Source organism: Anolis carolinensis, chromosome 2 (genome assembly GCF_035594765.1).
Source record: "Anolis carolinensis isolate JA03-04 chromosome 2, rAnoCar3.1.pri, whole genome shotgun sequence".
NCBI lineage: Eukaryota > Metazoa > Chordata > Lepidosauria > Squamata > Dactyloidae > Anolis > Anolis carolinensis.
The window spans coordinates 128313106-128329334 of NC_085842.1; the positions used below are offsets into that span (position 1 = coordinate 128313106).

At 38.7% G+C, this 16229-nt stretch overlaps 1 protein-coding gene across 2 annotated transcripts; it reads right to left on the minus strand.

Annotated features, from left to right (window-relative positions):
• Positions 1-552: 552 nt before the first annotated feature.
• Positions 553-15922, minus strand: ttc1 (tetratricopeptide repeat domain 1). Of its 2 annotated transcripts, none has more exons than XM_062970502.1 (8): positions 15811-15922; positions 12863-13201; positions 9467-9527; positions 7579-7691; positions 6550-6586; positions 4914-5062; positions 3031-3085; positions 553-1098 (listed from the first exon to the last, which is right to left on the minus strand). In XM_062970502.1, the coding sequence occupies exons 2-8, from the start codon at positions 13172-13174 to the stop codon at positions 965-967; spliced, it is 861 nt and encodes a 286-aa protein (XP_062826572.1). In that variant the 5' UTR covers positions 13175-13201; positions 15811-15922; the 3' UTR covers positions 553-964. The 2 variants fall into 2 exon arrangements, with proteins under 2 accessions (XP_062826572.1, XP_003225261.1); XM_003225213.4 differs by having other exon boundaries at positions 15778-15814.
• Between the last annotated feature and the right edge of the window lie 307 nt (positions 15923-16229).

Here is a 16229-nt window from a genome sequence, read left to right on the forward strand (position 1 = left end):
TGGGAGGCTAAGTGAACATAAAAACCCACTGCCCAAAGGACCCACATCCTTTGCTTCACCAAAAAAACTTTTGCCTCAAAATGCCCATGAACATCCTTTAGTGAGCATAGCAAACATTTCTACCATTTTTACAATAGGCAGAGATGTAGCAGTCACTTCTTGCTGTTGCCTTAAATGACTCAGAGGGGCAAAAAAGAACAAAAATGGCAACCCTCACAAAAGGGTTTTTAAGCCCAAGATTATGATGTAAATTCTTGGGGGGATATATGTGATCTCCAAACTACACTTGCCCATTCCTGTGCTAGTGTAACTATATCCTATAAGGAGGGGGAATATATTAAAATAGATTTTGTAATGCATTACTTCATGTTGCGATAATTTGTTCATCGATTGACTGAACTCAGAGAATGCAGTCAATGCAGGGGTTGTCACTTCAGGTTCTGCTACACCAGAACAATTCAATCAGTGTTGTTTAATAATTAACCACTCATTTATATTATCTTATAGACCCCTGAAAAGCACTGTCTTTGCATAAAAAAGGCAACACTGGAGTAGCACACAATACCATCAATGTTTTATTACACTCAAGATATATTCTCAGAACAGAAAGATAAATCCTCTCTCTCATTCACACAAAAAACACTTTCAAACCACAAAACATAAAATGTCTGTATTTTAATAACAGGCATGGATGCGTTCGATTTTTCTATTTAGCAATATCAAACTCCTCTTCCTTACTAGGGGTAAAGCAGAGTGGCCACATAACGTATATTACTGTAAAGGTCAGGTTACTTCCTTCTGTTGTCCACACTTAAGAGTTCCCCACAGGAGAAAATGCATAGGACTATGTTCAATTTTTTTTTCCATTTCAGTAAAGATGTTATATATTAGATGTTTATTCATCCATTTTTGCATTCATCTGTGAAAACGCCAAAGTTTTAACCAGCAAGGGGATGGGTTTATGTTACCGATTGTTATTTGGATTTTGAACAAAGTTAATAGAGTATGAGCCAGTTGATGAATCCTGCTTCACCTGGAAATTCTCAGTTGAGAGGCCAAAAGGACGCAGAACCAAATTTCCAAGATCTTTCAGTTTACCTGCAATACATAAAAGGCACACTCCATTACGTACAAGAAATTGCACAGAATCACTATGACTGAACATACTCGTTGCTGCATAGCTATCACTCAGAATTAAGATTTCTACAGAAAGAAACAAAAACTGTTGTTCAGGAGTTGCCATACAAGGACGATTATATTCTGCATAGCAGCTAACATGAGATTCTAAGCAGCAGTAGGCTATTGGTCGTTTAGAGCAGATTCACAAGGAAACAGTCATGCAGAATCAATACAGAGGCACCTCTAGTCGAGCATTCTGCTCCCAAAGTGTATATAAGGCCCTCTCGCTCACTTTCGCTCACCAACAGCTATTCAGACAAACTACATCAAATATTAAGAGTAGTATATAGTCACAATGCAAAAGGGATCATATGCTTCAAGGCTTGTTTGGTTCTCTGCTATAAGAAAAATGCCTAACTGCTGAAATGATAAATACAGTACATGATATGCCCAACACATTTATTCTAAGCACAAGATTAGCTGTTCAAACGCATTACTATTTGGTCTGCACTTGCTATTTATAACTAAAATATTTACACTCAAGCCTGCACTACTTAGCAATAAATCTTGTTTCTTTAAGTGCTGAGAAGAAAGGATAGCACTCACAAGTTTGTTTTCTTTATCCAGAAACTACATCAACAGTAAGAAAGTGAAAACAATGCCACCCAAGAAAAACCTCCTCGAAGACTTTAAAGTGAAACTAAGCCCTTGCATAAGAGAGCAAAGTACACTGGATAAGCATACCACACTCCACATTCATCAAACAATCCCAGCCTGTATGCACTGAGAACAATACTGGCCTAAGAACTGATGCTTAAGGAGCAGTTAGAAGGAACAGCTCTATCTACCGCTAAAGCACTATAGGCACAGAGGTTTAAGAAAAGAACTAAACAAGGCAACACTAAGTTATATTTTTGAGACACTTTCAGATGTTGGCCTCATTTTCATTTGCCAACAAGAACACAAACCTTTGTGCAGTAAAGTTAGGATAACTGTTTATTAATATCAATGCTTTTATTAAATAACACATTGCAGAGCTATATAGTCAACTCTCCACATTTGCAAGGGTTAGTGGTAAAGGACCCCTGCAAAAATGGGAAAACCCCTGCCCCCAAACATGCAGGCTACATGCTCCCACTAACACCTCTGGCCCTTCACTCTCTTTCTTTCCAGGAAGCCTCACTCAGATTTGAAACCCCTTTCTCTCCAATTCACCGCTTCATCAGCATCAGCTAGATTTTATATCTCTTCCTCACTCCCTTCCCATTCAAGCCACTTAAGTAGCAAGTAAACAAACTCACAAATAAACAAATCTGTGAGAGAGAAACCAACAACTGTGGGGGGGTCAACCTTATTATTCAAAACTATTCACAGAAATCGAAGACAAGAGTTTTGTATCATACTTGAGCTAGGTATTATGTCTGTGCTCACACTTGCTGCTGTTAAAGTGCTGTGATGCAGAACTCCGAATGAAAAACTAGTTTCTGTATTTGCATCATAATGGAGAAGAGCCAGCCATGGTACTGAGGGCTCTGCTTTTCATCAAATGCCTTCAATATCTTTATACAGGAGTGCAAACCAAGGGTGACTAGCCACCATGGTCAATGGTGATGAATACAAGGCTCTCCAACAGCTCCTTGCAGGCCACATGATCACTTTCCTTGATGTTAAATTGAGCCTTAAAGTGGTAATGAATGGCAATCATTTGTCTTTTCCCTTTTTCAAGCTGTTTTAAGATAGAGGGGCACTGAATAGAAAATACTTTTCAAAACAAGGCAAAGGTCTCTGGCAATGCATGGGGGAACATTTTTCCAAAACAATATAGGAGCTCAGGGAACCTCCAAAAGGGTCTGGTGGGGCGGGTTTGCTTGCATATGCACTGCAAGCAAACTGGATAGTAAAGCAACTTACCCAGCATCTCTTCTTTAAGTTTTTCATTACGTTCTTCTATTTGTCTTGGCAGTCGCTAAACAAGCAAAGTAAAGACAGGGTCAATTTTACTGACAGTCTGGGCAACACTCTTAAAGTTTCTCAATGTGTTGTGTAGTGAGAAAAAAACAAAATCATCATTAGTGCAAGCTAACTGCACACAGAGTTGAAACCACTGCAACAGATCTAGCAATTATGTACAATAGAAGGCTCTCACACATTGTGCATGGGTCTCTTCAGAGCAGCATAGATAACTGCTTACCGGGATAAAATCCACCTCAAAAAGAACTGCAGTGGAGCACAGCACAATCATATCACACAGGAGAACTGGAATGCCCCAGGAGTCAAAGGGGAAGGTTATACCTGTACAGTGGCCTTTTACCCGGAAACAATGTGCTTGCTAAACAGAATAGGGCACACCCAACCAAAAAGGAGCACTCTTTTACCATGATGACATCTTTGTGCTCAGATGGTATTGTATGCTGGTGGTATGATTGGTTTGCCAGATGTTATTCTCTATGTGGTCTTTCATGGTTTGCTATACCCCCTTTGTACACCGACATTGAACAACCGTACCTTTTATGCATCCACATTCACAATAGTATGTGTGCAACTCCATTTCTGTTGCCGTCAGCACAACAAGCCCCTTGCATAATATCAAATATTTTGCCCCACAATTGTGTATGTCCGCTAACAGAATGCTGCCCATAGTGTGACCCAGTAGCTCTGGATGTGACTTGGCAGCACACAGCTCAGAGTACTTATGGTTCACCTAGGAAATAGCCAGCATATAACTGCCTTCACAACACATACATCCTGAACAAGGCAGGGAAAGAGCTTCAGTGAGCTATCTGGAATTGGGTTGCAAACATAGGAAGGGACTGAACATACTTCTCTTTAACATTTACAGTTGATTGTTCTTACATATTCTACAATACAAAAAATGCTCAATGAACACTGCCCTTACTGATTACATTTAGATATTATTCCATTTGTTATACTACATTTTATGAACAGGATAAGAAGTTTCATTGATACTTTTAAATAACTAATAGTTAAATGATATGTGTATCACAAACTGGTAAGAAAAATAGTGTTACTTCAAGAAAATTCCTAATAAAATAATATCTTATTTTGGAGAGGTGATGATTAAGGATTTTTTTTAAAAAAACAGCCTATATTTAAATAGTTATCTGGATCCCATTCTCAAATGAAGAGCAAGCTATGAAAGAAGCAGGGAGGACGGGGTACTAAAAAGACTACAAATTAATTGCTTTTGCAGATTAAAATGCCAGTTCAACATATTTCATTTTCACAACTTTCATATCAATGAATGACATAGGTTAATGTAATTTTATGGTGAGAGGAGCATTTTATTGAAAGCATACATCCAGGCTACACACTTTAAAGTTTCTAGAAGTAAAAAGCCTTCGAAATCCACATAATAATGTGGAAGCCCAGGGCTGCTTTCTTGAGTTTGCTCAGTTCAGCAGAATATTTCTACACTGCAGATTGCTGTGCTTGTGTCCCATAGCCGTTCTTTGAGAAAAGGATACCAGAGAAAGGAAAAACAGTTGTATATCATTAGCATTAATGCTCTGGTAGGCAAGGACTGCTGAAACAGAACAGAATCAGCTGGAGATATTGCAGAACACATACTTTGAACAGGGATTGGCCTCTCCAACTGACAGACACTGATCACTAAGGAATCTGTGCCCAATCCATCACCAAAGCAGAACATTTTTCAACCTTCTGTTCTTGGGTGATACACTGAACTACAACTGAGTTACTCCTTCAGTCTTAGGATGATTGTCAGACTAGCCTCCCCACAATTCCTACAAGGGAATTCCCTTCATAAAGCTTACCATACAGGCTTCTCTTGCTTGATGGATTGATGGATCTTTTTCAAGCAGGTTTTTATAGTCTTCTAAGGCTTCATCTAGTTTGTCTGTTTTTTCATAGAGCTCTGCTCTCCTCAGTAGTGCTTTGATATAATTTGGATTCAATTCCAGGGCTAAAAAAGGAGGAATAAAGCAACAGTAGTATGAACACTCTAATAGGAAGTCTTTCACCTTGAGCGTTCCTAGCATGTTCCTTTTTGTGGTACCTTTACTTAATACATCCAAGATATGAGACCGTCTTTTCACTAGCAGTGGGCCTGTTCACAGAGATTTATATTTTCCCTCTTTTAATGTTCACTCTAATGTAGAATTTAATGGTACAGTTAACAAATATAAATGATAAGAGCACATCAGGCTTTTATTTCTGCAACACTGCACAAAGTGCAATGCACCTAGTGCAAAATAGCAACAAGCCATCTTGAATATGATTTACTCTTGAGTAAATATGCGTAGGACTGCACCAATAACCTAACAGGCCATTACTCATAATGAACATCATTCATGGCATCTGAGTTTATTTTGAAAGTAGCTGAAGTACCAAATGAACACATAATTAGCAACTGACCATTTAAATTGAGGCATTTCACTGCTGCTGTCTTGATCCAAGGTCAATCTATCCTGAGCCACAATAATCAGCCTATGAGGGAATTTCTCTGGGATTAAACTCTAATCATTAGAGTCTAATCAACTGCACTGGTAGAAAAGCTGTCTCTAGAGACTTCTAGAAACATCAACTTTAAAATCCTCCATTATAACATTATGTTTTCAAGGTAAAATACTCCAACCCCTTAGTTCTGGGCAAAAAAAATTCATAGTTAACAAGCACAGTCAATTTGGACATGTTGCTATTTATTATTCCACTAGTATGGATGCTATCTGAGCACATCCAGACAATTTTTTGTCTATCTCTTAACCAACCAACATGAAGTGACTCTCAAACCAATCTTCCTCTGCAATTCCCTTTAAGAATAGAGACACTGATCCAGGTTTGTGTTACATCCTCACTGTATTTGCTCTTATTTGAATCCTCAGCTACAGAAGCACTTGGCAGAAAGTTGATCTCAAACACTAAATTAGAACAAAATTCAGGGGGTGGGACGTAATCTCACTGGCTGATCTGCAACCTGCAAAGTACAGATTCACTATACAGACAATGCTTGCCACTGCATCTAGATTCTCCTCCATATCTAGTGAACAGAACGGAACATAATATCCAGATCAAGGATGGCAAACTGCAGAATCAGGAACAATACCCACTCATATCCATCCAGCAGGTCACAGCAGTGCCTTAGAAGTGACATGTCATCACTTCAGGATGTTAATTTGGTTGATATTTTGACTTTTTCCATTGGGGAGTTGGAGAGTGGGGGGGGGGGGGGGGAGAGAACAAGCAAACTGTATTGCATTTGTTGAGAGGACTTTGTGGCAGTTTTCAGGTGAAAAAAAATCCACAAATTGTCCCAAAAGAAATATTTTTGGGAAGGGCTTTGGAGAACTTTGGAAGCTGCACTTAGGGATACCAAAGGCTTCAGATGATCATCTTACAAAGATCATGAGAACAGGCACTTGAACATAAAGAACAAAAACAGGAAAACAGTACCTTTGCTGCAGTCACTTATGGCAATGTCTTTCTTGTCCTAGGAAATAAAAAGATTGCAGTGGAACTTAATACTAAATACCATTTTCCTAACATTCATAACAATATAAAATAGACACAATTCATCAAATTTTAAATATTTGCAGTACAAGGAAAGAAAGCTGGCTAAAGCTGGGCAAAGGAAAGTATAAACAGGTTATGTGTATAAAGTATATATGAAACAAATTCATTTTTATTTAGACTTGGGTCCTATCTCAATATGTATAATGCAAATATTCCAAGATCTGAAAAAATCCAAATACTGTTGGCTTCAAGCATTTCATATAAGGGACTTTGAAACTCTCCTAAAAAGAAACTCATAGCATGGAAATGTGCTCCATTGTTCAAGTGAGGGCAATCTGCGCTAAGGGTATCCAATTTACAGGAAAACAAATGCAATCAAATCATACTGAGCATAAGACGTTGAGGCCAACCAATTATGGCTGTGACAGGCAGCACTAACACTTTATCACCCTCAGCAGTTAAATCAGGGGTCTATAGTTTTTAACATCTAATCAGAAACTGGTATCGGAGCCACTCTCTTGCTCAGGGGAGCTGTCTCACCATCACAATCAGAATTTCCCAAAGAAAAAGACAGTGGGAAGGAGAGCAAACATAGCAGCATGCCACCACTTAAAAGGGAGCGAAATACCATCAAGCCATAGCATCAAACACCCTCCTGTTTGCCTTCCCCATGAGAAGAGACAACAAGGGACATATAGTGTATATGGATGGCAGCAAATAGCTCAAGCCAGCAACGAACAGAGCTGATATGCCAGATTAATTATTTGGAACACTGGTCAGGGTTTCCTGTCTTTCTTCTTTGAATTTACTATTATCCAGACTCTGCACAAAAATTATAAGTGAACAAAATGGAAGCACTGTGAGCTTGAGCTGTGCAGCATAAGTTTATCTCCAGCTGATAAGAGATAGCGAACTGGCAGTCACCACAGCAATTCTTACAACTTTACAATCTTGGAAATGAGCCTTTACCTGTTTAATTCTTGCTGCAGCTCTGTTTGAATACAAAATAGATCTGTCTGTCTTACAACTGGCTGGACAAACCTGCAGGGCTTTTGAATAGGAATCTTCAGCTTCTTTATAGTCTAGAATTTAAAACATAATACCAGAGAACGTCATGCACAAGAACTAATACTTTGAAAGTACCCTTTCTATCAGTTCCCCCTTCAGTATTAATTATTTCAGAAAATATATGTTGTTAAATCAACAAGCAATGTAGAAATAATGCAGGCTCAACAGTCCCATTGTAGGTATTATTTTTTGCACTACAGGAGAGATGCCATCTTCTTTTGGAAATGGAAGCAAAGTTTGACCTGTCTGTCACTAACAAAGTTTAACTCAAAAGGATTTTAAAATGAGCCTAAAAAGATGTATTTTTCTGTTCCCAAAATAAATTCCTAATATGACACATCCTTAGAAAGCATGCACTGTATTGATGCCTAACATGAGAAAATGTTGTGGGTGGAATCTGGATTTATCAAATATTTTATTGGATATTATAAACGCTTGACTTAGGTGTTCTGTTCATCAAAAGGCCAGCACAACCTTGTAAGAGACCTTTCACAGAACTCTAATGTTACAATTTCTGTGAGGCACACAAGGATCTTATTGTCTAAATATTCAAAGTTTTCCTGAAGTTGGAGCTGCCTTCTTCTACCACAAATAACAATGCATCTATGAGGAACACTGGTATTCTGGCTAAAGAGATGAAGTTACTGAATGGGAAACGGTTACAGTTCCTGGAAAACACATTGTCCTAAATCCAGTACAGGCCGTGGCATGTTTAATTTCACCAATTTCAATTTCTTTGAGTAAACATAATTGTTGTACTGCATCTACTGAGTTCCCAATTTTCCAGAAATAGGATTAATTAGGACTGTGGAAAAAGAGGCTTCTCAACTTCTGAACTGATTAAATTTAAATATGACTCAATCAACATAGGAAGTGTACCTTTGTTGTGTAAGACTGTCTGCTAGTTACTTCCTTTGAATTTATTTCCTGTGAGCATATATACAATTTTAGTTTATAAATAGAAGGTGACTCATGCCAAATCACACAGTAATACAGAAGCAGGGAACATTGATAGCTTTCCTCTTCAATTAAGTACTTTGATTCAAGCTGACCAAGCATTCTCTAAACCACTGAAACGTCACCTTTTCTTCATGCCTCTGAGATTTCCTCAATAAATATCAGGATTTAGCTCACGTATGGCAAGTGTGAAAAAGAAAGGTAAGCCTGCTTCCCTTTTTATGTATTTCCCATTCAGCTTCTGGACTATATTTTGTGAAGATTGAAAAGTTCTGAGTCTGAAAGTATTCAGCATCCTTCACTTATACACAGTATTATTTTCTTAAGAAATGGGCACAATGTTTTATTACTAAAGATAAGCAGCCCAAAACAAGTCAAGGCTACAAATTTCACTGTACTGCACTGATGTCCAACCGGGTTGTGATTCCATTTCCTTTCATAACTGGTCATGCTGGCTGGCTGGGAGCTGTATCCCATCACCAACCAGGCCCAAGGTTAGAGTCAATTGAATGGACTTATCTAATGGCTACATCAGACTAGCCTTTTAAAGCAGGCACCGCCCGCTCATTCTTAGCATTTTCTGCCTCCTGCAGAAGTCTGGGAAATGTAGTTTGGGAAGGCAAGGATGTCTCTAGCTGAGAATTCTAAAAGCCCCACCCTAAACTACATGTCCCAGAGTTCTGCAGAAGGCAGAATCTGCCAAGAATGCAGGACTGCCCACTTTAAAATGCTAGTCTCATGACGCTGTTAGACTTGATGACCAATGACAACGAAGTGATGTTTATCCCCACCAACTATAGTCTATACATTTTAGACAAAATAGTTCACTCGCCTCCTTTTTTAAATTGTTCATTTCCTTCTTCTTTTAATTTTATGCTCTTGTTTCTTCTTTCCTGTAATGCACAGAAGATGACAGAATACAATGCTTATGTGAAGTAAGCAAATACAGTTTACTGTTAGTTTAATACCACAAAAATTGCAAATTAGAATTAAATGTAATAGTAAGAATCACAGAAACTACCAAAAACATCTTTAATATTTTCCCCCCTTCACTAACAATACTTTTAAATCTTTTTAATTTCTGAAGCAAAAATTAAATTTAGAAGCTCCTAAATTTGCCCCCTTTTTATTCAGACAGGATTTTAAAGATGAAGGTTTTAAAGATCAATTCAGGGAGTGCTGTGGTTTTAATTTTGAATTTGTCTTAATGGTTTTTAACTGGGAAATTTTAATAATGTTTAAATTTAATCCTGTTTTAATGTTCATATATTTGTATATCTTAAATGGTTATGCTGATGCTTTTATGTTAAGATGCGTTGAGTCCCCTTCGGGGAAGATAACGTGGGGTATAAATAATAATCATAATAATTATTATTATTATTATTATTATTTAACAGTTCTGGGGATTTAGGTATTCCCTAATGTTAACTGTAGACAACCTAGAACTACAGATTTCTTGAAATATTTAAAAGATTCTGCATTCTTTGGACAGATTTATCTGTTAATTTATGATAACTTTATGCCAATTCCTTTATAGATGTTTCATTTTCTGGCTCTTAACATGCATCTGGTCACATAATTTACAGACAAAGCTATTGAGGGTAACATACAGTAACATCTCCAAAGCCAGCAAGTATGTGTTTTGATCTTTGACTTGTAGATCTAAGCCTAAAACCACAAAGAGTCTTAAGGAACTTCAATAGAAGAAAATTCAGTAGATGTAAGTATGTAAGGAAAATATTTTAAAGTAAATTTCCACAATTTAAGCAGGGGGAGAAGAAATCAGTGTTTGTGGAAAAATAAACTGCAAGAGTATATTCTTCTAGTTCTGTTCACTTAGCACCAATGCAATAAGGTCTTCAAAAACCACTGAACATTTTGTCCTCTAAGCTACCCCTTCAAAAGTGTACCTGTTGAGCCTATGGGCTGGGAAAAGGACTGCAAATACAATGATTTTCTGTTACCAATACCTGCTATCCATTTTCCTATTTTCTGAATTTTTTAAGGCTCAAATTCTTTCCCTTTCCTCCTATTTATGCTATGTTCTTATTCCTCTTATTATCAGCTTCCAATTTCCCAATCTTCTCAACCGCACTCAGCTTCCAAGGATCATTTACCCTAACATCCATGACAGCCAGGCTCCCCACCTTCCTGACACCGGGAGGTCTACTCTGCCTCCTAGTTCAAGACCAGTGACATCATAAAAGTTCAACCAATGTATATATATGACTCACAACACCACAGTCTTACATTTGACCTAACAATGGGCATATGCAAAATTCAAGTCTTTTCCTCATTCAAAATATTCTACTTTCACACAACACAATTTACAACCAAATAACCTTGAACAACTTAATTATAAGACTGAGTTTGCCACCAATCATAACAAGTCTATTTATATTATAACAACCTTTTATTTACTAAGATAGTTCTCAGATTCTGACTGTGGAAAAGCTATCTTTTCAAAAAATCTAGCAATGGTAGCCTTGAATGAATATCACCAGACTAAACACAGCTACCGTAATGCAATCCATATATTATCGCAATAAATATTTATAGGCACAAAGACCAATACTGTATTTTCGATATCTAACCCTCCACAGCACAAAATGATCAATATATGTAAATCATGCATATTTTATCAATACTGAAACAAAGCATAAGGTAGGAAAGGTATATTTCCCGAGGAACATTGTGATGTCACTTACCAGGAAAGCAAGCAAAAAAGGCATAATATACAGAGTACAGCTGGCCTTCCATATCCAAGGATTTAACTATCCACAACTTGAAAATATTTTATAAAAATTCTCAAAAAGCAAACCTTGATTTTGCCATTTTATATAAGAGATACCACTGTATGTATTGGGATTTGAACATCCACACACTTTGACATCCATGTAGGTCCTAGAACCAAACCCCAGGGGATACCAAGGATCCACTGTATATGTTCAAGGTATCAGCATCCTGCATGCTTCTTACAATTAATTAGTTAAAGCAAAAAAAAACAACACATTTCTGCATTTTAATATTTTTCAAGTCAAGATGCAAGTTGCATGTTATCTTGGGAGAAAAGCTGATTTGCTTTTCAAATGCAAAACACACGCCTCGCTGAGTCACTGTTGTACAATGCCTTTTTCTGCATGATTATACAGAAAGAGAGGAGTCTATGCACAAGGAGACTGAACATGTCCAGAAATAGGAATGCTACAAACTGCTATGAATAATTATTACTACCTTGAAATCCTGTTTCCTTTATAGCTACAAATTTAAAACTGCTTGACATAAATACTGCTTCTTTTGTTCACCAGGAAGCTTAAAATGCTCTAAATGTTCATTTTAATTTAAATGAATAGTCTTGATACTAAGTAAATGCTACTTGCAAAAGCCACCCCCTTAATTCTAGACAGTTAAACTCCACAAAAGAAAATCATGCCTCTGACGAATAGCTGCATAAGCACTTTGGCCATTGGAGTTAATCTCATCACACAAGTGGCTCACTAAACAGCCCGACTTTAGAGTTCAGTTGCTACCTAATCTAAATCTTATTTTGAACTGACATTAGACTACTTACTACTTGCTCCAAAACTGATTTATCATCTAAAAACCTCACGTACTGAGGATTCAAGAAAAGCAAAAAATGAATGCAACTGTCTGCCACTGTCTATTTCTATTTTAGAAATGCAGTCTGGTAACTGCAGCAGAATAATTTGAAGTCAAGTTGAAACAGTACAAACAATAAATAAAAAAACAAGGGTTTGCAAGTGTGGCAGACACAAATGCTTAAGAAAAGGAACCACTAATATTATTCTTTTCAACTGCATACAATAAAACTATATATGTCTCTGCAGATTCCTTTTACTAACAAATAGAGGAGCTGGAAAAAGAGGAGTTTAACCACTCCCTTTCTAAGCTTGTTCAGAAAAAACAGAAACATATTGAGTGTCCACATGTTCGCAAACAGACATTCAGGTGGAAATGTACACATACCAGTAATTAGCCTTAAACTTTAGAATATATTTTGCTAGAATTAGTAAGAGTTAGTTCTAAGAAAACATACACAGGATTTGACTGTAAGAAGGCTATTTTAAAAGACCTAATTATTAGGACAGCTTGAATAATACCTATACTACTTGAAACATCATTTACTGAAATACGCAGGATTTACTTCCAAGTATCGTTAGCAGTGAAGCATTGGTCAACACAAAATGTAGCTTTTAATCAAACATACCTGTTTTTCTTCCTCTGACATATCTTTCTCCAGTTCTAGTAAATCTTTTTCATCTGGTTCTGCTTGAATCTCTGAATTATCTACCTTGTCATTGTGATTCTCCTCTACCACTTCTGATTCAAAGGAGTCATTACAGTCATGGAAGAGGTCCTCATCTTCTCTGGTCTCCGAGTCAGAAAACTGATTCATTCCCTCTTTTCCAAATTTGTGGTTATGTACATCATTGCAATTGGCCTCTTGGCTGTTATTTTCTTCTGAGAGTGTCAAGTTTTCAACTAATTTTTCAGGAGAGACAGCATCTTCAGACTCCATGTTGAGCCTGCTATGGTGATTTTTCGCCTGAAATAAAGCAATACAAGTTAAGTACAGCAGTGACTTTTGTAAATAACTTAGACAAGTCTTGAACACCTGAAAATGAATAACTCTACTTAGCAATGTTTCCCCACAACAACCACCTCTAGATTCCAGTTAAAGAATACAACTAGTTTTGTACAGTCTTCCCCACCACAATAATAAAAGCAGAATGAGACCAGGTGGGCCATTACTATAAGATTTCTATCAAAATGGCTACACATTAAATTTCACTCCATGTTATGCTTACTGCACACTTGCAATTCATCCTAAAAGAGAGGATTTTTTCCCCCAAGGACAAAACTCATCATTTAAATCAAAATAAGAAATCTTCACTTCACTCCTAGTGACAGGCTTCCTGACTGAACTTTAGGAGATATGTGCCTTCAGTTTAATATTTCAAAATGCTCAGAAACAGAACAAATTGCTATCAGTGACACCTTCCTATCGCAATACTTATCACAATAAAACCAGCAATTCTAGTACAGAAACACATGAATCTTACTTCATGCCATATCAGATAATTGGTTCACTTCAACTACTACTATCCACTTTGACTGACAGCAGTTCTGCAAGGTTTGGGGTTAAGGGTTTTCCAGCTTTTTTCACTTCACCTGGAGACACCAGATATTAAACCTAAAACTTAGCATGAAGGCTTTAAGGTCTTTCCGCACATGTTATCTTTCATTTGATATACTTATGCCCATCTTTCAGGAACTAACACCAAATAAAAAAGGAAGAGAACCATATTTTCCCCAGGGCATAATTCTGCATTTTAATTGAACCCAATAGTTTCTCCCATGCAAAGCAAAAATAATGTTCTAAAATTCTAGGGCAGGAATAAGAAACGGCTGACCTTAAACAAACAAATTTTCTTCCTTGGAAAATTTTAAACAGAGGCTGGATGGCCATCTGTCAGGGGATATTTTGTGATATTTCTGCATGGCAGGGGGTTGGACCGGATAGCCCATGTGGTCTCTTTCAAAAAAATTGGCCTATGAACACAACTAGAGGGGCATAGTTACTTTTTGTCTCTTAAAACCTTGCAACAAGGCTGATTAAAAAGGCAGGTGGCTGGCAGCACACTAAGAATATTGGTATAGAAAACATGAACCCACAATTTCTTGCACTAGAAGCAAGGACCCTTATTTATAGTCCAACACAACTTGGAATCCTTGTCGACAACAAGTTAAACATGAGCCAACAATGTCACTTGGCGGCCTAAAAAGCCAATGGTATTTTGGCCTGCATAAATAAGAGTATCCAGGGAAGTCATGCTACTCTTCTATTCTGCATTGGTCAGAGCAGACTTGGAATACTGTGATCAATTCTGGGCACCACAGTTTAAGGGAGATATTGACAAGCTGGAATGTGTCCAGAGGAGGGCGACTAAAATGATCAAGGGACTGAAGAACAAGCCCTATGAGGAGCAGCATAAAGAGCTGAGCATGTTTAGCCTGCAGAAGAGAAGGCTCAGAGGAGACATGATGAGGGCCATGTACGAATAAATATTTGAGGATAATATTTATTCGTATAAATACTCGTATAAATATTTGAGGAGACGTCAAAGGGAGGAGGGAGTAAGCTTGTTTTCTGCTGCCCTGGAGACAAGGACGCAGAACAATGGCTTCAAACTACAAGAAAGGAGATTCCACCTGAACTTGAAGAAGAATTTCCTAACAGTGAGAGCTGTTTAGCAGTGGAACTCTCCGCCCCAGTATGTGGTGGAGGCTCCTTCTTTGGAGGCTTTTAAGCAGAGGCTGGACAGCCATCTGTTGGGGGTGCTTTGAATGCGATTTTCCTGCTTCTTGGCAGAGGGTTGGACTGGATGGCCCGCAAGGTCTCTTCCAACTCTATACTATTATTTTAACTCATAAGTGCATGGGAAATCCCTCCCCACAAATCACTTACGAAATGCATAAAATATTCCTGGGTCAGCCCTTCCTTCCCCAACTGTGGATGCATCTACACTGTGGAATCAATGCAGTGGGACACCATTTGATCTACCATAGCTTCAGACTTCTCTGCCAAATAAACCAAAATGCAACCCCCAGGATTCCACGGAATGGAGCCATGGCAGTTGAAGTGCATTGATCTTACAGTGTAGACCAAGTATGGGCAAACTTCGGCCCTCCAGGTGTTTTGGACTTCAACGCCCACAATTCCTAACAGCCGGCTGTTAGGAATTGTAGGAGTTGAAGTCCAAAACACCCGGAGGGCCGAAGTTTGCCCATACCTGGTGTAGACACACCCTGTGGTCCTCCAGCTGCTTTGGACTTCAACTGTTAGAAATTCTGGAAGTTGAAGTCCAAAACACCTGGCAGATCAAAGTCTGGGCTGTATTATTATTTACTTTCCGCTGCTGCTGCTGCTGGCAGGGAATAGATTGTCCAGAACGCCTCCTATGAACCAGTCAGCTCAGCCCCAGGGCTCTCCCTCGGGAGGCCAACGAGCCTTCCAGGGCTCCACAAGCAAGGCCTCCTTGGCTTCGACCACCGCCCTCCCTCATATTTCCCAGGCTCCCCCCAGCGCTCTCCCTTTGGCCCAAGGAGCCCCAGGCCTACCACGGCCCAAACCCCGACTCTGCTCCACTTTACCTCCACTCCTTCCGGCTCCTGTATTGTCTTTCCGGTCCTCTTCCCCGAGCCAATCGAAAGGCTTCAGCCGTCCGAGCAGCGACAACGTCACACGCCTGAACGAACCAATTGGATTGGCGGAGGCGGGGCGTGGAGCGAGCAAATGCGAGAGTATTGGCCAGTGACTTCTGGGGGCTGTAGTTCAACGAGTTCAGGCAGGGAGAGCGACTGCATCTCTAGGCGTGCCTTTCCGGGCTCTAGACTGTAGAATTGAATGCAGTTTGACACCGCTTCAGTGCTATGGAATCCTGAGAGATGTGGTTTGGCGAGGCGCCAGCGCTCTTGGGCAGAGGAGGCTGAAGGTCTTGTAAAACTTCAACTCCCAAGATGCCATGGCACTGAGCCATGACAGCTAAAGTGGTATCAAACTGCATTCATTT

Coding starts and splice junctions, on each gene's coding strand:
- ttc1 (XM_062970502.1), bottom strand. CDS start 13,174: ATGGAGTCTGAAGATGCTGTCTCTCCTGAAAAATTAGTTGAAAACTTG. Junction 7,692..9,466: donor TGAACAATTTAAAAAAGGAG/GCGAGTGAACTA, acceptor TTTAAATTCTAG/ACTATAAAGAAGCTGAAGAT. Junction 6,587..7,578: donor CTGCAGCAAGAATTAAACAG/GTAAAGGCTCAT, acceptor TTTATTTCCTAG/GACAAGAAAGACATTGCCAT.